This window comes from Aplysia californica, unplaced genomic scaffold (genome assembly GCF_000002075.1).
Source record: "Aplysia californica isolate F4 #8 unplaced genomic scaffold, AplCal3.0 scaffold00483, whole genome shotgun sequence".
NCBI lineage: Eukaryota > Metazoa > Mollusca > Gastropoda > Aplysiida > Aplysiidae > Aplysia > Aplysia californica.
Window position 1 is genome coordinate 492,234 of NW_004797753.1, and position 25,885 is coordinate 518,118.

General features: G+C 39.6%; 1 protein-coding gene across 1 annotated transcript; it reads right to left on the minus strand.

Annotated features, from left to right (window-relative positions):
• Nucleotides 1-25,077, minus strand: LOC101863123 (ubiquitin carboxyl-terminal hydrolase 44-B). The gene is made up of 18 exons (XM_013086589.2): nucleotides 25,000-25,077; nucleotides 18,287-18,422; nucleotides 15,978-16,055; nucleotides 15,414-15,454; nucleotides 14,120-14,278; nucleotides 12,610-12,660; nucleotides 12,116-12,182; nucleotides 10,859-11,016; nucleotides 10,472-10,628; nucleotides 7,916-8,127; nucleotides 6,788-6,937; nucleotides 5,723-5,825; nucleotides 4,940-5,066; nucleotides 3,683-3,751; nucleotides 3,222-3,333; nucleotides 2,616-2,803; nucleotides 1,447-1,613; nucleotides 1-1,013 (listed from the first exon to the last, which is right to left on the minus strand). Exons 2-18 carry the CDS (start codon nucleotides 18,392-18,394, stop codon nucleotides 774-776), a joined length of 2,187 nt encoding a protein of 728 aa, XP_012942043.1. The 5' UTR covers nucleotides 18,395-18,422; nucleotides 25,000-25,077; the 3' UTR covers nucleotides 1-773.
• Nucleotides 25,078-25,885: the final 808 nt, after the last annotated feature.

A 25,885-nucleotide genomic window follows, 5' to 3' on the forward strand; every position in this document is an offset into this window, starting at 1 on the left:
TTTTTGCTCAAAGCGATCGTTATTTCCTTTTTCAAACTGAATTGTGTCGTTTTTCAACAAGTCGAGACACCTTCGAAGTGTCAGTAACACGATCGCACTTCGATCGGCTCTAATACTAAAACAACTGGCCCGAACAATTTCGTTTCGATATCAAACGGAAGAAGAAACATTTTGCAATAACTGTGCAAATCAAAATCTCGGCCCCAGAGTTTCGTCAAGGCGAGACTTTGTTTCTAAAGATGCCAGGTCGGCGCAGGTGGTTCCGGGCGAGTTAGGGTGGAGCGTGTAAGGGAATTCGCGGGCGATCTCGGGCGAGTTAGGGTGGAGCGTGTAAGGGAATTCGCGGGCGATCTCGGGCGAGTTAGGGTATAATGACTTGATCTCACTGGGATTACTGTTGGTAAAATAAGAAAGAAAGAAAAATTCTCACTCTTACAATATCCAACAAGAGTCAATCTAAAAAAAAAAACCCAAAAAAAACTTGAAAGTAATAACAACAAAAACTTCTATCACAATGCTATAAAACGGGATGAAATGAACAAAAATTGCAGTGAAATGTCAGGAAACTAAATTGCAAATGTTCCTACATCATGACTTCGGGATATGGACATTCTACCAATTCAAAATAAAATTTTGAATAATCGATGTCAATCAGAAGTCATGGTTGTAGCTCCTGCTGCCTCTAGATCCCCTCCCCCCCCTATACAAAAAAAACATCAACAAACCAAACAAACAACAACAAAAACACTAACATACTAAAATTATACCAAATGCTATAAGGTACTGCCTCCTTTTCTGGGGCTTTTCTTTGATGGTTCTTCCTTGGAGTTTGGAAGTGTTGCTGCTCTTTTCAAGGTGGGTTCCATCTTCCCAGAGGAAAGTCGTCGTATAAGTGTGGGGTCACGGTGGAAACTGATGGACACCTCCTCATCAATGCTCTGTTCCGTCTCTCCTCGACTCAGCTGCTTCAGTGTTTCCATTGTTCCAATGTCCAGATCAGGAATGGTGGATAGCTGAGGAACAATTGCAATATTGTACACAGGAACTCACATGATTTAGTAACCAATTCAGAGGAGTCTATATATGGCTAACCAGTACACTGGTACCAAATAACAATAGATTTCAAGCAAAACAGCATTATGGGACCAAGGAAAAAAACATTAATTTAACCATATACATCCTGCATATACATCTTCACAGTAGTTTCTCTCCTAGTTTATAATATGGTCACAGAATACAAAAAGACATCATTATATTTGAAAACCATCTAATCAGAGTTCATTTCAAATAAAGCTCATGGTATACCTCACTTGTTTTCCCTTATCTCTGAAGCAGTTATCTAAAGCAAGACAACAACAAAAAACAGAAAAAAAAACACACAACAAAATCGAATTTCCTGCGAAAAACTCACAGCCAAGCAGAAAGTCATGTGACAATGGTACTTACTGTGGACCCAGAGTCTGGGCTGTTCTCCACCGCCGTCAATACAGGCATGTCATCCAGAGTGAGGCACGGCAGACGACGCGTGTAGAACAAGATGTAGGCCTGAGACTTGAGTACATCTTCCAAAGGAACCAGCTGGACACGTGAATCATTGCAGTGCACCCACGACTCTGATGAATGAACCAGAACTAAAGTTTAAGTTTAAACAAAACTTTTACAGCACTTGCAACACAATAATGTCATATAAGTGGTGAAATGAACCAGAATGAAAATTTGGTCCAAAAGGCAAGTCAGCAAAACTGAAATATAAGCCTTAGAAATTGAGGCTGGGTAAATGCTCAGAGAACATAAAATGACAGCTATGATTTTGTTTGTTATTTCACCTTTAACTGAGCCAAACATCTTATTAAACACAAACATATTTTATCAAAAACAGAGGACTTCATCATATAGTCTGAAGTCTGAGTGCAGAAGCATTCAAGAAAGGGAAAAGAGGACGGAAGAGACCATACACCAGAGTAAATATGACAAGTGTACATCTGAGCATAGATGTGCATGTGAGCAGGTCCAGTATTACAACAGAAACATCTGCTTGTGTGCAGAGGACCAGTATATTACTTCTTCAGCGCAATCAAGGAAATCAAGAATCTTGCTTAGTTTGTGATTGAGCACAGGCCAAGCAGTGACAGGTTTGTACGATGGATCATGCCTCAGACTACTCCGTCCATCATACTGGTTGAGCTCATATTCTTAGGAAATAATATTCTTTAACAATTACAGGACCAAAACTCAAGTACTTCCTTGTAACAGAAAATAGTTTGGTTAGTTTTAGTAAGTGTTTTACGGCACTTTCAACACAATAAAGTCATATAAGTGCCAAAGGTTAGAAGTGTTACAAGAGAGTAACAAACACTAAAAAGAAGGAGGGGAGATAAAGACGAAAGACGTTTGATAGGAAAGAAGAAGCAAACCACTCCAGAGCACCCGCCAACCACCCACTAACAGAAAATAACCATGTTCTTGCTTGCCTTGCACTTCCTTGTGACAGTGTAATTTGAAGAAGGTGACATGTTTATCAACCCAAAAACTACACGAAAACCAAGGCAGACATATACGTTACTCAACATACCACGTACTGACATTAAAAAATAAACGAATGAACCAACACTAACCAGCCTGAACATTGTAGGTAAAAGTCGTGTAGTGACCCGCCCGAAAGCCAGCGCCATGGTGCACCACAACTGCATTCAGCCGATAATGAGACAGTTCCGGGCAGGACTGGCAGAACGGAGTGATGTCCAGCTCTTCATCAAAGGCAACATGGGTGCCAATCTTCTCTCTGTGGTTTCTGCCACACCACCTGTGAACGGACAGAGAGAATTTTTCGATAGATAGCCGGATAGATAGACAAAGCTAGGAAGGTAAACAGGCAGATAGACAACTAGATAGATGAATGGATACACAACAGACGGCCCATTGAAAAAAAAACTACTTTCACCTTTATGAAAGAAAGCACATTGTTGATTTCTTCCATTGGAGGAATAAAAACTATATCTTATTTTTCTCTTCTTTTAAAATGTCCACTGACAAAAACCATTACCATCTATTTGTAGTAAGCACAGGGGCATATCCCTAGAGTTTTTTTCCGGTTTTTATGAGTTCAAACTCGTATGATAAAAAAAATAATGTAAGGAACTAGCACTATTAACACTAGCCCAAATTACAAATAAAAGGGGGGTGGTTGCTTCACTGAGGTCAATTCTGTCAATGAAACTGACCTGAACCTCTTCAAGTGAAGTCGCAGAATCTCTGGGGGTTGACTGATCAGCAGCTGCTTTCGGGCGTTTGTCTTGATTTCTTCCTGCTGACGAGACCTCCGCTTCCTCTTTCCTAGATATAGAAAGAACAAATGACAGAACAATGGAAGAGGGACATGAGGAGGTGGAAGAAAAGAGGAACAAAACCTGACCCTGCACAATTATGAAAAAAGATACTTTGAAACTAAAAAGAACATAGCATAAAAAGATATTTCAACACTTCATGTACACTTTAGACTGAAAGCACATTTTCTTTCACCAAGGTATAGAAAATGTAAATAGGAATAAAAAGGCCAGCCACAGGAGTCACTGTGACGTAGTGTCAGCCTACAGTAAGCAGAGGCACAAGACTGTACTTTTACTTTAAATTCTAATCAAATTTCAAATGACTTGATCATACAGAGAGAGAGATGTTGACTTACTGTTGCACTTTTCACACGCATAGCTTGACGGCTCTAGGTCCTCAGTGGTGGTGAAGGTAGACAGCATCTCTGCCACAGGTATTGATCACCACAGAAACATGGGGAAGGAATAGAAGGGAGAGGGGGGAGGGGGGGTGTAAGCAGATACAAGGGAGATGAAATATTTGAAATATTTACAGTACAAAATATTTGTGGGCCACAAAGCAAAGTGTTAATACATATCATACCCCTATACTCACTTTTCAGAACAATAAAAAATCATTACCACTAACTATTTCCATATAAAAAGTTGAGGACAAACACTGGGAATGTAACAAGAACAGAGGAAATTTAAATTACTATCACAGTCATACAGAAAGTCACTGCTCTCTCTACTTCTTTACATACTTCTTTACATTTGCATCATGGGGGGCTCTCGTAGCCTAGAGGTTAAGGTGTTGGCCTCTCATTCAAAAGGTCCCAGGTTCGAATCCGGGTAGCGACCGAAAAATTTTCTTCTCTAAATTTGTCTCCTTTCACTTCATTTCCTGTTCTCTAGCAATGTTCTGTTGTCTGCTTTCGTCTCCTCTTTCTGCCCTCACCCCCTCACCTCCTTTGCCCCTTCCTCTGGGCTCCTGATTCTTTCTGCAGCCTTTCTACTGCAACTCCTTCGCTTCTTCCTACCGCTGTCTTTCAGCCACACCCCTGATCTTCTGGTAGGAAAGATCTGCACCTAGCCTTCTCGGACAAGGGCGAAAAATCTCGGAGGGCCTGTGTGCAAGTTGCGCACGTTAAAGATCCCTTGGTGGTCTAAAATTGATAAGAGCAGGCTTCGGCCGCCACCCGGGCAAAATTCAAAATTTCCTACCAACTGAAAATATTAAGAGTGTCCCGCGCGCTCATATGACCTTATGCAGTTGCGAGCGCTGTAAAACACTTTACAAAAACAAACAAAACAAAACAAAGTTGCATCATACCTGCTAATAGCACTGCACTACTGCCTCAATCTAGTGAGAAAGGATGAGAAATTACTTTCTTACAGAGCATAACGTTGCTACATTCCACCATCTCTTTCTAAACATTATTTTAAACTGCCAAAGAGAACATCTTGATTTCCACTGTCTTCAAAAGAAAAATGAATCAGAGGTTCAGTGGTTGCTGAATCAAGAGCAAAAAGGAGCAGGAGGAGGAGGAGGAGGAGGAGGAAGAAGAAGAGGAGGAGCAGAAGGAAGAGACGGAGAACAACTAAAGACGTCAACTACATGTGTAAGCAGTCACCAGTGATGTGGCACATGTGCCGACGCGTCTGACCAGCCGTGTACTGGAAGCTACGAGGAAATTCCAGAGACAGATCCAGGAAAGGCTCGTGGCGAGATGACGTGTTGTTGCATGTGGAGCACGTCACCTGATCAAAAAAACGCACAGTGAATCACACGAAAATTTATATATTAGTGGTGTTGGGCAGAGATGTTCCATATCCAAGAAGGCTATTTTACAGAAGCTGCACACTGTTTAGTTAAAGTATTCCAGACCACTTCAACTAAGGTTTGGCATAAATGAAAAAAACCACCAAAAAAACTTGACAAAACTTGATGTTCAACTTCATAGAGATTGCACATTTGACCCAGCTTTACAACATAGTCAAAAATCAAGTTTTAGAAAAGTTCAGAGCTGGACTATCTCTGTCTGCCAACTATACCAATATGGTGTTGTAGTTGAAATGAAGCACAGCTGGATTAGTATTAACAACAACAATCACAATTTGTCAAGACCATATCACGATTGCCAAGTCTGGATTTTTAAAACAAATTTATCATTTATTTATATATAACTTATTGGTATAGTAAGAATGCCTGTTACATGTTTTATACCCTCAATAAAGCACAGTTTTGTTTTGTGTACTGAAGATCCAATTATTGAGATTTTTTCATTTTTGTTGAAGCGGATAAAGGTGAGCACTATTTATTAAAGTTTTCGCAAAACAACAAAAAATGACTGAGACAATCTGCTTTATCTAAACAGCCACTCAATAGTCAGACAAAGAAACAAAAAATCACCTACCTGGCTAACCAGCTCTCCGCGGAAATTCTGGTCCACAATGTTCTCTGAACCAGCACACTGGGGCAACTTTTCAATCTCCCGAGACAGCTTGTCCAGTAACTCACTGTCAACACACACACATGATCACACACACACATGATCACACACAGTTGACTTGTGGTTTAAGCCGAGTCCGCATGGTAACCAACACATTTCCTTATAAACAATTCATATCTGCTACATGAAAACTGAGCTACTTCATTTGATTTTGCTCTACAGGGTAAGTAAAAAGAAAAAATTGAGGTGCCCATTTCCTTGCCTGTTGTTTGTTTGAGTATATAGAAGCACATCGACACAATGTGGTCATTTACTTTTAGTGCAGAGAAAAAGTAAGACAGAAAGACAGAACCAAACATAAAGTAAAAAAGCAGGATCTACCAGTGATGCCCTCCAACCACCCACTCATTTGCTTTTGACACCAATAAGATGACAAAAGTAACACTGAAGAGGAGATGCAAGAGAAACCCAACTACTCTATGAACAAACAAGGTGTCTATTTATTCATTTCAGTTAAAAGAAAAAAACGTGCTGAAGCTCACTGCAATAATTACTACAGAGATCTGTGCAAAAACCATTAAGATTACTGCAATAATATTTTTAGGTTAAGGCTAAGATATGACTTTAAAAACTTGCAACATGTACTTTGAAAAACAATTTAAGCAGAATATGCCGAAGAGACAACTTCATTGAGGAACACCGTAAAAGATGATGAGGACATTTTAAGGAGATGTAAAATTTCAGGACCAATTTCAATCAGCACTCCTGTATAAACCTACAAAGCAATATATATTGCACATCTCTACATCTGGAGTATTTATATACAAGTATCTTTACTTAAGTGCATGAGAGCAGTAATCATTACTTTAACTATATGCCGACTTTCCAAAGGTGAGGAAAGGGTGAGCAGTACCATCACTGAGGTAGGCAAACAGGCAGAAAACATAAAAATGTTAAGAAAAGAAGCTTAGCCAGCTGACGATTCCTAATAGTGTTGGTAGTCTTTGGGGAAAACAAAATATACCTCACCATAAAAACTCTTGAGCATCATGCTGAGAATGACCTTTGAACATTGGAATGGCTCGCCAAACAGCGTGTAGAAAGCCATGGGGGCTGACCTGTGCCCACTTGCCAGACCACAGGACACGCAGTAGGCCGTGAAGTTCTTGACATAAGGATCTGGGAAATAAAGTTATTTTTCATTTAGTAAGAGTTTTAAAGCACTTGCAAAACAATTAGGTCATTAAGTGCCAAAGATTAGAGCTTTTAGAAGAGAGTAACAAACACAAAAAAAAGGACAACACATGTTTGATAGGAAAGAAGGAGCAAATCACACCACAGCAAACACCTACCACCCAACTGTTTATATCATTTGATGGTCACTTAAATCGCGTGAATTAAGATTAAGATATATGTCACTACAAGTTTGGACTTGAGATACATATCGAGTCATGAAAATACAACTGTCTTCAAATGAATACTCTTTTGTACCATTGTTTTGAGAAAAATGCAGATAAACATTTTGGCTTCTTGTAATTTGTAACGTAACACAATCATTATTTTATGTTCATCATGTTTTCTATAATAGACACAAAGCTTAAAGTTACATAATTCAGTGTAGCCTGTAATTTAATCACTCCCTCTTATTTCCTAAATTTTGGCACTAATTTTGCTCTCAAAGATTGAGAAATCGATACTGCAATGCTATAAAATAAGTTTATCAGCATCTATCTCCATTTGAACCAAGGCAATTAAGTGGAGAGCCTATCAAACCCAAGTTCAAGAACAAGATCTGAACCAAGGTCATCCATACTAAATCCCTGCATGATACCATCAGAACTAATGGTATTCATTCATGGACATGTATGGAGAAAAGAAAACAGCCTGCTGGATCAGGAAAGGAATAATTACACAAAAGAAAGGGAACATGGGACTCAGAAAAAATAGCCACTTTATGACAAATTTCCTCAGAACCACACACATATAAACTTTAGTTTTACCCTTTATGAGACAATAATAGAGGGAGATATTTCACAAAGGGTAAGAACACCCCACCCCCACCACCCTCTCCCCCATTAGCAAGTGGCAAAAGAATGAATTCCACAATCTACAGAAGAATACAAACGATAAAGAAGGAAATAGAGCGAAAAGACTCACAAAGTCTTCAAAGCATCTGCTTTTGCTTTGATGATCTTTTCCTCGGCATCCTCTGAGCAGATGTCGATCTTCAGACCTGAGTAGTCGTTGCTCCCTCCACCATTCAAACCACCAGATTTCTTTGGACTGGAGCTCTTCGTTGCCTTCACCTGATTGCTGCTGGTACTTTTATTGCTGTGAGTAGCTCGTCTGGGCTGGAGCAAGCTCAGATGCTGAGATATCATGTGAAAGAACATTTAAATGTTGCAGTGCTCAGATGCTGAGATATCATGTGAAAGAACATTTAAACGTTATAGTGCTCAAATGCTGAGATATCATGTGACAGAGAAAGAACGTCTAAATGTTGCTGTGCTAAGATATCATGTGACAAAGAAAGAACATTTAAATGTTGTTGTGCTGAGATATCATGTGACAAAGAAAGAACATTTAAATGTTGTTGTGCTGAGATATCATGTGACAAAGAAAGAACATTTAAATGTTGCTGTGCTGAGATATCATGTGACAGAGAAAGAACATTTAAATGTTGCTGTGCTGAGATGATGAGATATCATATGACATAGAAAGAACATTCAAATGTTGCTGTTAAGTTAGGTTGTTATTTGTTTGGGAAAGAGTTTTACTGCGTTCGCAACTACATAAGGTCCTAGGAGCACGCAGGTTGTTGTTTACAGAGCCAGTAGACGTTTAGTTCTGTTTTAATAAAAGAAAAGCGTGCTGCCACGATAAGGGCTATTAAATACAGTGAAACTCGCATAAATTAAAGTCATCAGGCCCCACCTTCAAGATCATTGAATTCGAGCGTTTTAAGAAAGGTGAGATTACTCAGACTGTGAAAATCAATAATGATGCAAACATCTGTTCCGACGGTGTCATGGTACGAGTATAAGGGGAAAGAAAAACAATGGTGCTCAATTAAAGCTTGCTAAAATGAGCCGTTGCTTCCCTTTATACAGCCCCTCACCAACTGATTCAGTGTTGCACAAGCTTTGCTTTTTATTTTTCCACGTGAACCGCAACAGAACTTGTGTTCTTTGTCTCTTCAGTTTACATATTTTTTGGTCCACAGCTGCTCTTAGCATCTCCTTTGCCTTTCAAGAAAGTTGACAGAGAGCTTGGTACACTTGATATTCACCATAGACCCCCTCCCCCTCCTTTTTTTTGGTACTTCAAAAACAGAGATTTTTTTGGTTCCAACATGAGTTACTTTCTTTTCTTTGCTGCTATACAGAATATGTCCTAAATTCAAAGTTGAAAACTAAAGTACAGTCGAACCTGCGTAAGACGGAATCGCAAGGGAGCGGGAAAAAAATTCCGTCTTAGGCATTTTCCATCTTAGACAGGGGAATTTAGGGGGGGGGGGTTCAAAGGCCCAGCCGGTGGGATCAAGGATCGCTTGTCAAAACTGCACACCTCTCAACTGCTATCCTGTCTGATAATGACATGCGTCAGTTTTACTTATCCAATTACCACCAGTGCTTGCTTTTCATAGGACCACTGTTTGACTCTGGCTTCTGGCTACCCAGGAAAGTTTTCGTAGTGGCTCGCTACTCAAGCACTTTAACGGGCAGTTGTGAGATTTCACATCCACACTACACTGACCATCTGCATCGCTCAGGGCTCACATGATGGGATAACATCTACCCTCTAATTGCACCCCTACTCCCCTTCTTCGCCCAGCAGCACGGCCATTGCGTTAAGTTTATAGTTTATAGCCGTCGGAACTAAACTTGTGAGTTCTGTTTCAAATCAGGGCTGAGCGGGAAAAGCATTTTCCGTCTTAGACAGGTGAAACCATCAGAAGGGAGCGGATCTTTCTTTCCGTTTCCGCGTTGGACAGGTTTCCATTTTACACAGGTAATTAAAGAGGAATATATCAAGGGAGGAGCGGGGAGATTCCGTTAAGACAGGCTTCCGTTTTATACAGGTTTCCGTTAAGGCAGGTTCGACTGTACTGCAGTACTACAGTATATATGCAATTTTTCAAACAAGTGGCATTTTCTTATCTTTGATGCCATACGTCAGAGGTTTTAGACTATGACAAACGTTTGTACGTGTAAAAAGGCTGATTCATTCAAATACACGCCAGTTTTGAAAGAGGTATTGTTTATTAATGAATTGTTAAACAGTAGTGTAGGGATTAGCAGACAGCAACTTAAATTTTGGTACCACAGACCAGCACACAAATCCTTATGTAGACACATGTCTGTTTATCACTGTTCGGTAGCAGGGAAAAAAAATAGGCCTGGCACATCTGACGTTCCCAACATGAAATGTTTATTCACCCCTACCCCCTCACACACAAGCACACACTGCCACACCTGTGCTGGCTGCCTGTCTTTCTCTCCCAACCCTAGCACATCAGCAACATATTCTTCTCATTGGCTGCATAAGATGGCTGTGTGTCTCCGACAGGTCAGTCATTGAATAACATGCAGGTAAAAATTATTAAAATTTTGTAAAAGATCTGGAGTGAGAAAAGTTGGGGGAAAGAAAAAGGGCAAAGAAAGGTTATGAAAAAGAAAAAAAGTGGTGAACACATGAGCCACGCTCTCTAACCTGGAAGTAGTCGACGGTGTTGAACCTGAGTAGCTGTTTGGGGACATTTTGCCCTAGAGAGGGGGAGGACGGGGAGGTGCCAGGCAGTGGTGTGCCCGTCGGGGAAAACAGACCAAACACCAACTGGCAGAAAAACTCCCGGAAGTCCTCCAGGTGTCTGTGGAATAGACAAGAAGTATCAACACCTACATCTAGATCGGAAAAGTAAAAACTACCTGGATCACCGTCTATATTTACTACCTACCAAAGAAAATTGATTTACAAATGTTGTACTCTGTCCATCTGATAAAAGAAAACTGGGCAACTCATCCACAGAAGTCAATTCATTCATACAAAAATAAAAGCGCACACACGCACACACACACACACAGTGACCAATCCACCTACCCGAGAGCCTGTATGATAGAGTTGATGTAGCAGGTGTTGCCTAAGTTCCGCATGCCTGTGACTCCAGGGATCAGAGTTCGCTTCTTCACATGGAACAGAGTGGACCCGGCTCTTGTCAGCATGGGAGGGTGAGGACTGACCGAGGTACTGGGCGTGGCCTGCAGGAGAAAGCCGAAAGAAAGCTGCAGACTGTCCTAGTTTACTCACACTGACTGTAAGCCATATGCAATAAAACTTCTGAGAAGCCTCCATTTTTTGTTTCTACCAAAAGTGAAAAAGTGGACTCTTCACACTGTAACTGTACAGCTTAATAACCCCTCTGACATAATTTACATCAATCAGAGAGTGGGTTGCTTTAACCCTACCTCTCAGCCCATCCAGGCAGAGACTGATACAATGTCCAGGCAGAGACTGATACATTGTCCAGGCAGAGACTGATACAATGGCCAGGCAGAGACTGATACAATGGCCAGGCCGAGACTGATACAATGTCCAGGCAAAGACTGATACAATGGCCAGGAAGAAACTGATACAATGTCCAGGCAGAGACTGATACAATGTCCAGGCAGAGACTGATACAATGGCCAGGCAGAGACTGATACAATGGCCAGGCAGAGACTGATACAATGGTCAGGCAGAGACTGATACAATGGTCAGGCAGAGACTGATACAATGGCCAGGCAGAGACTGATACAATGGCCAGGCAGAGGCTGATACAATGGTCAGGCAGACACCAAATAAAAGGACTGTCTCATCAGAAATCAAACACGTCTTCACCTACAACAGCCAAGAGCCTGATCACTACAGCACAGATGAAGGTCGCCTCAGACAGATAGTCGCCACATACGCTGATACTTGTAGCTAAAACTTGGGACAAAGGGTCCCTTTGAAAGATCAAAACAATGTACACTTGCACACTTTATCAATTACAGATCTGAGAGACCTTGCTGGCTCTTGACAAAAGCTATTACTGCAAAATGCTTCTGTTTTTAGTTTTTAACTCTTTTACATATATGTGGAGCATGAGCTGACTAAAAGTTGTATAAAAATGTTAGTGGTATGTTTCTGTCCAGTTTATGCATGTGATGGTACAGAGAGCAAAACTACAAGGCAATTTAACCAAGCCTGCACAAAAGTTTAGCACATGACATCAACACTTTACATTTTTCTGCATTAAGTGCTTAGGATGGAAAGTAGAAAGCAAACAATAACCTATTTTATAAGATTTTACTGGTGTGACATGAGAAGGAAGCTCACCTTTTCTTTCTTCTTTGCATCAATGAACTGCTGCCAAGAGGCAAAGGCCTTTGCCAGAAGAATTTTTCTGGGAATTAAAGAACAATTTGTCTGGCAAGGTACAAAATGACAAAGCTAACTAATATGAAGAAATTAATTTTGATGAACAGAGTTCAATTCCACAGAAGTTCATGACAAGTCAGAATGACAACAGCTACATTTCGCTATGAACAGGTTGGGACAAAAAAATAACACCAAAGCACCCATCTACTGCCCAATCTTAGACTATTTAACAGTGCATTTTTCACACACACAAAAAAAGAGACTAGGTAAGTTGATAAAAAAAGAGTTTTTGAGTTGAAGGTTATAGTAAGTAAGCATAATCAGCAGGCATATAACAAAGACGAGGGGAAAAGAAGAGCAAAAGAGAGAAAAAGAAGAGCAAAAAAGAGAAAAAGAAGGATAAAGGATAAAAAACAAATCACAATGGGGGCCGATGAGCAGATTTTTCTTACTTGTAATGGCAGTCAGCTGTGACAAGGCGATCATTGTCATCTGATTGGCTCCTGAAATGAAACAGAAACATTTTGTTAAATCTTTAACAGTTTTACATTTCCACATTCACATTATGCAAGCAATTTCAGACTGAACGAAAATTAGAGTCAATCATTGTTATTTATATAATCCGCCTTAAGAAATAAAATACAGTCAAACCTGTGTAAGACGGCCATCCATTGTCAAGGAGAAAAGTGGCCGTATAAGACAGGTGGCCGTCTTAGGCAGGACTGATCAAGATAAAGAAAACAAACCATTCCCATCTGAGGCCCCAATCGAAAGTAGCCCCATTATGTTGTCTTTGTTGGTGTTGTTGTTGTTGTTGGTTTGTATTTCATTTGTAATATTTATTTTGTCGCTGATTTTGCACAAGGGTGACAATAAAACTAAATGTATGAGACAAGGAAGACTGAGTGCCATGTTAAAACAAACACATGGGTCGCCACCACTCGGAGAACGAGTGGCGCTTCTGTAACAAGTTCATGTTGACGTCCTTTGTTACTTTGTTACAGACTGGGTAAACAGTGACCACTCATCTCACGTACGATTTGTGTATGAGTTCTGGGCGGGGCTTATGGGTTATGAGGGATCACACGCTTACCTCACCAGCAGCTGAAAATTGGTAGCTATTGGTCAACAGTGGGAGGGGCCTACGCAACATGATCGGTTGGAGGGTCTACCTAACAACAACGACAGGTGATTGAATTATGACGGCTCGCCCACAACGCCAGGGGCCAATGCACAATTTATGACAAAACGTAATGGAGTCACTAAGGTGATCGTCTTACACAGGTGTTATTGCTTAGTATGATAGGGGTTGTGTGTTAAATTATGGTGGCCGCGGCCGCGTTGGACAGGTGCCCGTTTTACACAGTTAAAATATATAGATAAAACGCAAGGGGGGAAATGGAAAGTGGCCGTTTGTACAGGTGGCCGTCTTATAGAGGTGGCCGTCAGTGCAGGTTCGACTGTACTATATAAATCTTTTTCTTGGAAGCTTCGAAAATGCTTAAAGGACCTTTCTTCGCAAAATAAACTTTTCATGTTGTAGAGCTTGATCATGTGATTCATAGCATTTCATGTGGGTAGACGGAGTTTTTGCACTGCGTGTTCTTATGTGGAGACCACTGTATATCATAGAAGTTCATGTAATCTACAAAACCTAAATTACATTATTGTTTCGTATCTCATTTGCAACAAAGACAAGAAGGATAGAAATCAATTGGACTCTGAACAGAACAAAGTATTTATATGTTAATGAGCTCAGCATACAGGGACTTCAGAAAAGTTTTAGAAAGAGTTTTACAGCACTTGCAACACAAATAAGTACCAAAGATTAGAGGTATTAGTACAGAGTAACATACGAAGGAAAGAAGGCACAGAGACAAGGATGATAGATATTGAATAGGAAGGAGGAGCAAACCACACCAGAGCCACTGTGCAAGGCATGAAACTTGATGAGGCAATTACCAAGAGATCTCCTGTGTCTGTGAGTAAGAGCGTAGCAGTTTTCCTCCTCTCTGCTGCAACTCCTCCAAAGACAAGGTACCGATGGCCGTGAGTGCAGACCGCAGAGCCTCCAGATCACCTGCCGCGTTGTCCCCCACAACGTACTCATCACAAACATAGCTGAACACCGGATGACAACATGAGGAGAAAGAACACAAGGAATTCATGATTTACTCAAAAACTGAGCATAGTTACTGAAATATTATTTTGAAATGAGTTCTCATTCAGTACATATCTACCAAATCAAGTTTCTGTTGTATGGAAGACCATACGCCAACAAAACCTGCAACAATAACCAGCTCCAAAGGAAAAGAAAAACAATATTGGCAAAGAAAGAATATAACATAAATACAGCGTATAGAACTGCCTAGTGTGTGTTAATCTGTAACGACTAGTTGCACTTGTCAATAAACTTTTTTCCTGATTTAGGACATAATTCCACTTTTCCTTTAATATAAGTTACTCTGAGACAAGATATTCCATAATTGAGGTAATCAAGAATTTAATTATTTATTGAATATAAAGCAACCCAAAAAAAACTCCATCCCAGTCTAATTTATCATACATATGTGACATATCTAGGGTGACAGACTTATCACTAATCTGTCAAACTGACTTTGCTCAGTAAAACCCTGTTAGCAAACACTTTTCGCTTATCATTTTGTAGAAGAACATGTAGAAATAATTTCTATTAAAGACGATTTTCATATATTAAAAATATAACTGTCTGCATTACATCTGACCTGACCCAGATTTTTTGCATAGTCAGTTTTTTATGATAACAACAGCTTGTTTCCAGAACTATTTAAAGGTTTCACTTCTCCAATATGGGACGAATTCAAATCGGCAATGATCAATTATCTATTTTATGATTAACAAAAGACGTTGGTCTCCTAGCACTCATTATAATGTCACATTCGTCAGCCTAAAAGTGAATTAGATTTTAAAAGTTTACCCAGGAAACAGTAAAGCTGAAGCAAAATAACCAAACTTGTGAACATTTTTTATATTAAAGACAAGACTTAAACCTGTTCCATCTAATCTGATAATTTAAATCAATCTAAAAATGATCTTCTTCTGGCCAGAAAAAAACATTAGCAAAAATTATTACAATATGAAAACAACCCCAAAAAAACAGACAAATTCACAATCAAAAAAAATATTAACATTAACAGAAGTAAAGAGGCATTCTCCTACTGTCACACTAAAGTCTATATGTTTTTGTTTGGAACGTCTTAACAAAAGCACTACTCACCAGTAAACATACTTGGCATTTACTTCAATCGCAATTGGATGCTGAAAGAAGATAAAAGAATCTGTCATTTTCTTTTCATTAATGTTGAATTTAAGTTGTAAAACACAATACACAAACACAATAACGGTCACATTTTTTGCCAGGAACAGACAGACAGTAAAAGCGCCCACAAACAACCAAACTATTATAAAAGAAACCACAGACAGGCTAGAACAAAAAACAGGAAAAAACCCAAAAGATATAAATTACTCATTTCTCAAAATCTCGTCTGTTCTCAACATGTCCACAATACATACATGACCTATCAGTTGATACTCCATTTACCTTCTTCCACAAATGCTACAACTCAAAAAAGATTGGCCTGTGTGTTCCTAACGAGTATGTTTCCTTGTGCTTGTACCCTTCCCATCCCCTCTTTTTGTCTCTTGACATCTTTCTCCTTCATTTTTTTTTTTACCTTCTTGGTAAATGATAATATAAAAACATCATAAAACAAAACAAAAAAAAGTGCGATAACAAGCCATTTTTCAGACATACAATAACAGTCCCTGACTTGTTACTTGCCTTAGAAGTTTCAAAGTGTTGTAGGGCATGCTGTTGGTTCATACGACCACAGGCCACATTTTCGCAACTGAGACATGCCTGTGCAAAAGGAAATAAGAATAAATATAATGTAAATAAAATTTTGAACTTGAACAGTACAGTTGCGCAATCAATAACTGTTTCCAAATATGCCGCTGACATTGCTGGTACACAAGTATATCATAAAGATATAATATTTGGATGTGAAAAAAAAAGCTTTTCTTAGCCTTAAGCGCTCAAGTATATTTCAAACTTCAAACAATGTGCCCTGAGCTGAAAACTACAGTCGAACCTGTGTAAGACGGCCACCCATTGCCAAGGAGAAAAGCGGCTGTATAAGACAGGTGGCCGTCTTGGGCAGGACTAATCAAGATGAAGAAAACAAACCATTCCTTTCTGAGGTCCCAACCAAAGGTAGCCGCATTGTTGTTGTTGTTTTCACTGGGGTTTTCTTCCTTTTTTTTTCTTTTGTTGCTGCTATTGCGCAAGGGTGACAATAAAACGAAATGTGTCAGACAAGGAGGATTGAGAGCTATGGTAAAACAAACACACGGGTTGTCACCACTCGGAGAACGAGCGACGCTTCTGTCACAAGTTTATGTTGATGTCCATTGTTACTTTGTTACCAACTGGGTAAACAGTGACCACTCATCTCACTTACGATTTGTGTATGAGTTCTGGGCGGGGCTTATGGGTTATGAGGGATCACACTCTTACCTCACCAGCTGCTGAAAAATCGTTACCTATTGGTCAACAGTGGGAGGGGCCTACGCAACATGATCGGTTGGAGGGACTACCTAACAACAACATAAACAGGTGATTGGATTATGACGACTTGCCCACAACACCAGGGGCCAATGTATGATTTATGACAAAATGTAATGGAGTCGCTAAGGTGGCCGTCTAAGACAGGGATTATTGTTTAGTGTGATAGGGGTTGTGTGTTAAAATATGGTGGCCACGGCCATGTTGGACAGGTGCCCGTTTTACACAGTTAAAATTATATAGAAAAGACGCAAGGGGGGGGGATGGAAAGTGGCCGTTTGTTCAGGTGGCCGTCTTAAAGAGGTGGCCGTCAGGGCAGTTTTGACTGTACTAGCATAGCCAATTCTATGAACCAAAGAGAAATGACTCACAACCTTATATGCTGTGTACTTGTCATTTCTTCATCTACATTAAAGCTTCAGATATGGCAAAATTTACCTCATAATTGTTCATATTATGACCACTTTGGACTTCATGCTTATCAAAACACAATAATGGAGTGCATACAGTGGTCGGGGGGGGGGGGGGGGTATGTTTCCTCAGGGCTTAACCCTTTCACAAAATAATGCTTTATATTTTTTATTTTTTTTTATATTAAAAAAAGAAATAAAACGTATAGATCTATATATATTTCTGATTTGTCTGAAACTCAACCATCCAGTTACTTATCATTTATAAAACTTAACTTCTCTGTCAATACTTAGAAATATTTCTAATATAGTGTGGATCGCTTTGAATTTCTCCATCCCATATCATTCAAATGGTGATGGATGGGACACACCTTAAGGAAGCCCAGCGGAAACATCACAAGACAGTCACTGCAGTGGAACCCACAAGGAGCACGAGGCAGGGGTAGGCCACGGGAAACATGGAGGAGATGCGTGGAAAGGGACATGAGAGAAATGAACCTCACTTGGAACGAGCTTGGAAGGATGGCTCAGGACAGAGATAAATGGAAGGAGCTTGTATGTGGCCTATACCCTGCCAGGGGTGAAAGGCATTGATGATGATATCATTCAAATCCATGACAGATATATAAAGTCAATAAGTGAGGGACATACTACAAAGTCTATTACCACTTATTGATGTACTCTTTGGACACAATTACTGATTTGGAGATAGGTCATAACTGCATGGAGAGAACAGTCTAAAGGATAACATCTGTAGAATTGAAAGTCTTAAGGACATACAAAGATTAAAGTTGTGCACATTACAAGATGGTTCCTTTTTTTCTATTTGGGACCCCCTCCCCCGGACCAATTTTTTTTTTTTTTAAATAACAATGAATTCCCAAATAACATATATATATATATCACCGTGTGCAAGGTACAATTTTGGGGGAATGGAGTGAATGATGTATGTGGGATGCACAGATTAGGAACCAAGACTGCCAAAAAGAAATCTCTATTGAGAAGAGTCCCGTTGTTGACAAAACATCATGATACTTTACAGTGAGAATGAAAGAAAACCATTTTGCAATTTAATCATTAATACAAGTCAAGCAGCAAAGAAAAAAAAGGACTAACCCAGACCCACTCTGTAGTGCCACACTCAGAGCACAACCATTTACTGGGATTCAGGATGGAATGGTTCGAGGCCACAATCAAACCAAGAACATGGGCACATGTATCCATTGGCCGTCAATATCTGCAATCATTCACACTGCAAAAAACAAAAAATTAGAAAACAAAAAATGAATTGAACAAAATTACATAACAATGTTTCATTCAAATCACTGACTTCGGTTAAAAACCTATCAAATGACAACTGTATATGTTTCTAAGTGTTACCAAACATTAAAAAAAACTCCCAATACAAAACTATAATACAACTATTACTCTTACTCCTGCTTGCTTTGAAGCATTACCTTCCTTTTCTGAAAACAAAAAAACTGTGTCTGAGAAAGACAGCTCTACTACAAGACCATACACACAGTAGAGTCCACCTATAGTATACTGAACTTGGACTTCACTAATTTTTGCTCGAAATAAACTAATTGTAACAATTATTTCCCTTTTTGTGCTCAGTAATTCAAGCCCGATTGATAAGAATGTTTTAGACATGCTTTTTGCATTTATCATTATAGTGAAGTTTTTACAAGCAGTACATAGTGTGACTCAAAAAGAAAACTAGTAGAGTAAAGTCAGGTGTGCGTCCACCTTGGCCTTTAGAAAACCATGATATCAGCTATTTTCGTATCGATCCAAATTTTGAAAGTATTGGCATGACCGGCAGAATTGGACGCATCACCAATCTTAATTATCATCTCTGTATGCTTAATAGACTTCATTCTACATTGCATTTTAATGCGTCCACTTTGGTCGGGTGACGCATCCACTTTGCTGGTGAATGCGTCCACTAGGTCTGGTCAGTGCCACCACCACCCTAATTCTTCATAACATTAGAAATAAATGATGTTTTAACATAGAATCTAGATCTATGTTCACCCAGTCTGTCATTCTTCAACCTATTATTATCCACTCACTCATTCTTCATTATGTAAGAAATAAAAATGAACCTTTAGATCTATGTTAAGATATTTCATTTATTAACATTTACATTAGATGAAGTGACAAAAACATTTACATGTAGACTATATATATCAATTTACAACCAAATATCTTTATGCTTATGTAGATTTATTTAAAACTTTAGTTTGCAATGTTCAGTAATTTAAATGCAAGTAAATTTATGTATTCAAAATATGTAGATGGATGGTAAGTTACAAGTAAGTACAAGGGAGTTATGAAAAAGTGGGCATGAAAACATCACTAATAAAAGTCACTGCTCCTAGCTCTTCGACCTGTCTTTCCACTCAATTCTTCCTTTCTGCTGCTTGTTGCATGCCATCACCTATCACATAATTCACATTGTACCTACAGTCCATGTCCATGGCTCCGACACCCTCTACAACTACTGTCCTTCATCCCATGCATTTCATCATCCACCTCATTCTCATCATCTATCAGAATATATTCATCTCTACCACTCTCTCTGTCACTTTCTACATTCATTCTTTTCTTCAGAGCAGCTTCTTCCCGCTTTCTTTTCTTATTTTCAGCCTCCTCGTGTTTCTTCTTTTTTCTCACCTTCTCTTCTGCCTTCTTCTTTTTCATCTCTTCTCTTTCCTTCTTCTTTTGCTCTTTCACCCGAAGCACATCCTCTTTCTCAGCTTCTTTTTTCTTAACATCTCATTATAAATAATATTCATTGCCATTAAGGGCCTTCTAGACATGAAAGACATTTGTTTTGAGTTTTTTTAATGTTACAAAAACAAAAAAGTTAATGTAGACGGTCTAAATCTTGATCTCTACATCTAATGGGATTTAAGTTTTAAAAAACTAAAATTTTAACAAAAATAAATATTTGATTGGTAATAGATGTGTACAGGTGGCTGAGTGAATGACATTTATGCATTTTTATAGGATGTGAACGCTTTCACCATACCGAATCTACAAGGTCAGTGAGTGCCTCCACCCATGGACGCATGACCAGACCATACTAAAACTTGGTATGGATAGCGCATCCACCCCCCTTGAGACTCAAATTTCCATTGTTGAAAGGTACAATGGACGCAACTATATTTTACTACCTTTGTAAAGGCTAATAAAAGCTAGTAAGGGCGCTTGGAGTTCGTTAGTTGCCAAGCAACCAACTAGCAAATAAGCGTCTCCGCTAGTGTAACTCACTAATGAAGAAAACGAAGTTTTAATTACCAAAAAATGGCGACTTCCAGAGTAAAAAACGGAAGTAAAAAGCTAAATGAAATGGAAACTGCTTATACTTTTTAATTACAAGACCGGAATCGATCCAACAGCGATGAATAACGAAATACAGCGAGTGGACGCATAGACCAGGTGGACGCGACACCCTACTTTACTGTTCTACAGTAAAACCTCAGTATAACATACTCTCAGCTTTAAACTTACTCTCAGCTTTAAACTTACTCTCAGCTCTTAACTTTTTGAAGCCGTGAGTCCCACTTAGTATTTTTACTCTTTAAAAGCTATGTCTAAAACATCTGCTTAAAATGTACTTTCTACTAAAACGTTCACAATTCAAGTGATTTTAGTGATCAAAAAATCCATTTACAATGTACATTGCGAGAATATATAACGAAAAAACACAAAATCAGGAATGCAACATTATCAGCTACAGTGAGATGGTGAATTATTCTAAATCACTATATTATTATTTCATGCGCAGCTGTCTAAAGCTGACATTCCATATGCCCGAAAAACCGATGCCAACTTCGGGTGCCAATTTCGCTTGCGAATTATTTTTTTCGCACCAATGTTTTTGTCATTGGGTGAATCCATATACCGGAATTTCGCATGGCCGAGTCCGAAATTCGCATGCAAAGATTTTGTTTCGCACGAGGGAGCGAAACTTTTTTCTTCGCATGCGAATTCTTCGTGAAGTGGGCGGGGCTTATTTCCCGCCAAATCTACTTCAAAGGAACGAAGCAGCATAGAACATGATAGAAGCACTAGATAAGTGGGGAAAACGTCGAAATGTTGATTTCCTTGGTTTGAGAGAGAAGTGTTAAAACCAAGACTGAAAAGAAGTGTTTAATTTCAAGGTGGCTGTCATTTGCATGGCAACCACTTTTTTTTTTTAGTTTGTGGGAAACTTTGGGGAGTCTATGTAATCTATCTATGCTATCATTTATCGTTTAAATCATGTAATAACTAAAAATAGCTTTTCACTTACACCCCCCCCCCCTCCTTAATCAAATGCACTTGAATATAACTTCTAACATACATTAATTACAACTTAAGATTGCTGTCTGTGCCGCAGCCACATCAGCCAGCGCTGTCGGTGATAGGACCGAAGCTTCGCAAAGAAAACGACCCAAGAAAGCAAAGCTTATGAAGGAAGTACCATCATCAAGTCTGGACAAAGCAATTTAAAGCTTCTTTCGTAGGAACAAGAGTTCTAACAGCAAAATTCTCTTGTTTTCAACGTAGAGTGCTTGCTCTGACTGAACTGGTGCCGTGATTTCAGTCAGATGACGGATGCGAATTTCGCGTATATGGAAGGAGGGCTCTTTTTTCATCGCACCCAAATTTCGTACACGAAATTCGCAACCGAAGTTCGCATCGGTTTTTCGGGCATATGGAATGCCAGCTTTACACTGTCTGTGCACAGAGCTTTGTAATCTCTCAGTAGTGCCACTTCACCTTTGGAAAAACATCAGTTATGCCATAATCAGGGGAGGGCAAACATTAGTTTGACACAGTGTTAAACAATTCCTGCAGTTTGTGCTGTGGGTGATGGTCTTATTCAACGAAAAACATTTTTTTTAAAATAAGGATAATTGCTTGAATTACTCAGCTGCTGCGTCCAACATAGTTTGTAATGATGCACAATCAGTATCAAAGGCTTGCCCCGCATTCTGATGGTTTCTTTTGTTTTTGAAAAAAAAAAAGCCGACAGCCAATAACTAAACTCCCCCCAGCCCCCTCAACTCGACTATGACAAGCCCCCTAAGACATCTCTTCTTCTTCTTCTTCTATCCTGTGGTTGGTGCAACCGTTGGGGCACCACTGCATTTGAAAACCAGCTCTCGCCATCTATTTTTGTCCTCTGCTCTCCTCAGATTGTCACCCATCGTCTTTCCTGTCCACTCTGTAATGTTGTCCTCCCATCTCTTTCTCTGCCTTCCTCTCTTTCTCTTTCCTTGTACGGTTCCTTGCAGGATTGTTTTGGCAAGTCCTGTGGATCTTGTGACATGCCTGTACCATTTTAGCTTTCGTCTCTTCACTGTGGTCAGTAGATCTTCATATTGCCCCACTGTGTTGGTGATTCTCTTTCGTACTTCAGCATTTGAGACGTGGTCTTTGTACGAGATGTCAAGGACCCTAAGGCATGATAACACTCAAAATTACCTAATTTCTTAGAAAGTCATAGGAGAGGCAACAAATGATCTAAAACTGCCAAACAAAAAGGAAAGGCCTGCAACTGTGACTTTTTCTTTCTCCAAAATACTAACAAGCCTTTACTTACTGATTCACATAAAAGATAACATTTGTTACCCCCTTGGTCTGGTACTTTCACCTATCATCATCCACTAGAGAACTGGAGGAGTATAGGAAGGCTTTCTTTACGTGGACATGTGATATTAAATCTAGACACACCAGAGACAAGCCCAAGAGTGGGACAATGATGGTGGTTGAAAAGAGTGTTCATGTTCCTCATGCCTGTTGTGTAGCCCTGACCAGTCCATGGAATTAGGGCCGATTACGCAAAATTTTCCGGGTTTTTTAAATCTGTTTATTTGTCAATAAAAATGAAGGGAAAAAAGAAGCAGGGGACAAACAATGTGATGAATGTACCACATCATGATCTCCTTAAAAAATACTCAGTGCCCATTTGAGGATCGGTTTGATTTCTTGCGACTTCGGTGCTTACTTATAAATATAGACCAGCAGCCCAAACCGGTCACCCCACCATAAGCCTTGAAAACAAACGGATTTTTGTTATATTATTATTGAAAGTATTCATCTCTTTTTATCAGTTTCATCGGTTTTGCCTCTCCCGTGGAGAACAATTTGGCTAGCTCCAAACCAACAAAACCGAACCAATTATATAGCCAATGCGGCAACGCCTATTTGGGTACACATAGTAATATAGGCCTCTATGAAAAGTATGAGTTCTCATTTGACTGTTTTTATTCAATTTGGGAGTGGAGGGGCGAAGGCAAAGTTAGGCAAAGAAGAAGGGCAAGACCAATAGGCCCATTCCGATCTGTATCTTTGTCAAAACCTTTTCCACTTCAAATTCTTAAACTTAAACTTTAGCATCCTGAGCTAGATTCTACTTAGCCTCAGTAGCCTCTAAAATTAAAGCACAGCAGCAGCAGCATCAGTCAGCAAGAAATATTTTAGATCATTTTTTGTTGTTGTCCCTAATGTTATTTTAAAGGAAGAGGTTTCTCATCCCCGGTGAGAATAACTTATGTCTCGCTATTCTCACCCCCCTACCTTGTTTTACCGGAAATGACCCAAGAGGGTTCAGGAGAGAGGATACCGAGGCTGATGCTCCACAGGATTGTGTTGGTGTCCGAATAGACATGTAGATAAATATATATCTAGATTTAGATCTAGTCACAATCAGGGTTGTCAAATTGGAGGGAAGTCCCAGAAATCTGGCTCTTTTGGATCACGTCTGGCCCGGAAAAATTCATTTGGCTCTCTTGCTCTTTTTTTTGGCTCCAAACTCCAAATATTCAAGAAGAAGGGGACAGAAGAGGCAAGAAAGAAAATATTAAAAGAACAAAATTAAAGTGAAGAAAAGAGCTTGGATTGCTTTTATTTTTAAAAATTATTAAACTAGTTAACATGATTTAACGCCCTCGCCCATTTCGTCTGAATAATTTACAACCCTTCAACCGTCATGCAAGAGTATAAATTTTAATAGTCACGTGCTTGTGTCTCGTTCTAGTTCATACACACGCTCTCTGTTCCTTTTAAAAACCATTTATCGTGTGCAGGCAGATAGGCCTGCCACTGCAAGTGTGTAAACAACTAATTAACTAATAGTTCGGCCGGCGGCCGGTCCCACATCCCGCTCAGTAGCGTCGGTAGTGAGCCTTCTTTTTACTGGAGAGGCGAAAAATGTTTTTACATTATTATATTATTATTATACTAATTATACGTTCCCACCAACAACATGCGGTAAGCCACCAAGGGCCGAGGTTATTTTATCGGCCTGCGAGAGGCAAGGGGTGAGTCCTCGCCTCATGCCCACACCGGGGTGGGAGTTTTTCTCCCCGGGGGGGTGAGAATAGCGAGATATAGGTTCGGGGTGAGAATAGCGAGACCTGGGTTATTCTCACCAATAAATGTGGCCTATTTAAAAGTATGGGGTTGTTAGTTGCTGACTGTGAATGTGAACTTTTTATGAATTTGAAGCATAAAATCTAGATCTAGATCTAGCTATTGTGTTATGGGTAGCCTCAATATTTACTTTTTAAGAAAGCAATTGGTCTCAGTTTCAAGTTTTTAAAAAGCATGATGATTCAGCCGAGTTCTATAAAATGAAATGAATAAATAATGGACGGTACACATATGATAGATTTACTAATAAACACTTGGTAGGCCACTCAACAAACTCAATAAAAAAAAAGATTGCTTCTATAGTTTAGCATATATTTGCGTTGGAGGACACAAATTAAACAAAACAGATAAATAAAGCGTTTACAAAAAGATCAGAAGATCAAGATGGTTATTATTACCAAAATCACAACCAAAGAAATTAACATTCTCGAGGGCAGACTGCAAGAATCTTTGCCTTGCCTTGGTCTTCGACGTCCGAAAAATTTGTACCAGTTACAGTTACTTCCCTTGGTGAGCTCTTCGTGAAAAGATACAGAAAAATTGATAAGTTCGTGTGCGACTTATTTTATACCCATTTCGTTTTGCACAAAGACACCAAGCCAAGCTTACTTGAGACTACAATAATTTTTAAACAACAAAAGTCTCTCTCTCTCTCTCTCTCTCTCTCTCTCTCTCTCTCTCTCTCTCTCTCTCTCTCTCTCTCTCTCTCTCATACATACACACACACCTGACCACCTCACAGAACACCATCAAAACTCTCACTCCTGCCAACATAACAAAAATCTCACAACTGTCCTGGCAGCCTGACACCTCAGTCCCAGGTACCAGACTGTAAAACAGAGATAAATATGTCAAAAGGTGTGGACCTCAGACCTCCAAGCCAAAGAGAAACATTTACATATTACACAAACAGCTGTGTAACTGTTTCCGTCTGGTCAGAAAGCGGGGACAAGATGATAATATTATTATAATTTGTGATTTGTTGCCGGCATAACCCTCCCCCGCCTCCATACACGATCTCCCATCTTTGCCCGTACCAGTCCCTGGCTGTTCTTACGACTGGTCAGTTTCTTCTTCTTTCAATCCATTCTTCTCTCAGTCTCTTTTTCTATCAATCTCTCAATCTCTCAATCTCATTCGCCTTCTTGAGTCTGTGGGGTTACAGAATGCGAACACTTCCTTATTGGAAAAAGATGAGGCACGAAGCGTCTTTGTTCTCCGTAGAACGAATAGCGGTCAACAAAAGGTTGTGTGTGTGTGTGTGTGTGTGTGTGTGTGTGTGTG

Excerpts from the sequence above, each read along its gene's own strand:
- LOC101863123 (XM_013086589.2), bottom strand. The coding sequence starts at position 18,394 with ATGGATACATGTGCCCATGTTCTTGGTTTGATTGTGGCCTCGAACCAT. Across the intron at positions 10,629-10,858 it reads TCTATCATACAGGCTCTCGG|ACACCTGGAGGACTTCCGGG; the intron begins GTAGGTGGATTG and ends TCTATTCCACAG. Across the intron at positions 3,334-3,682 it reads TGCGTGTGAAAAGTGCAACA|GAAAGAGGAAGCGGAGGTCT; the intron begins GTAAGTCAACAT and ends TTCTATATCTAG.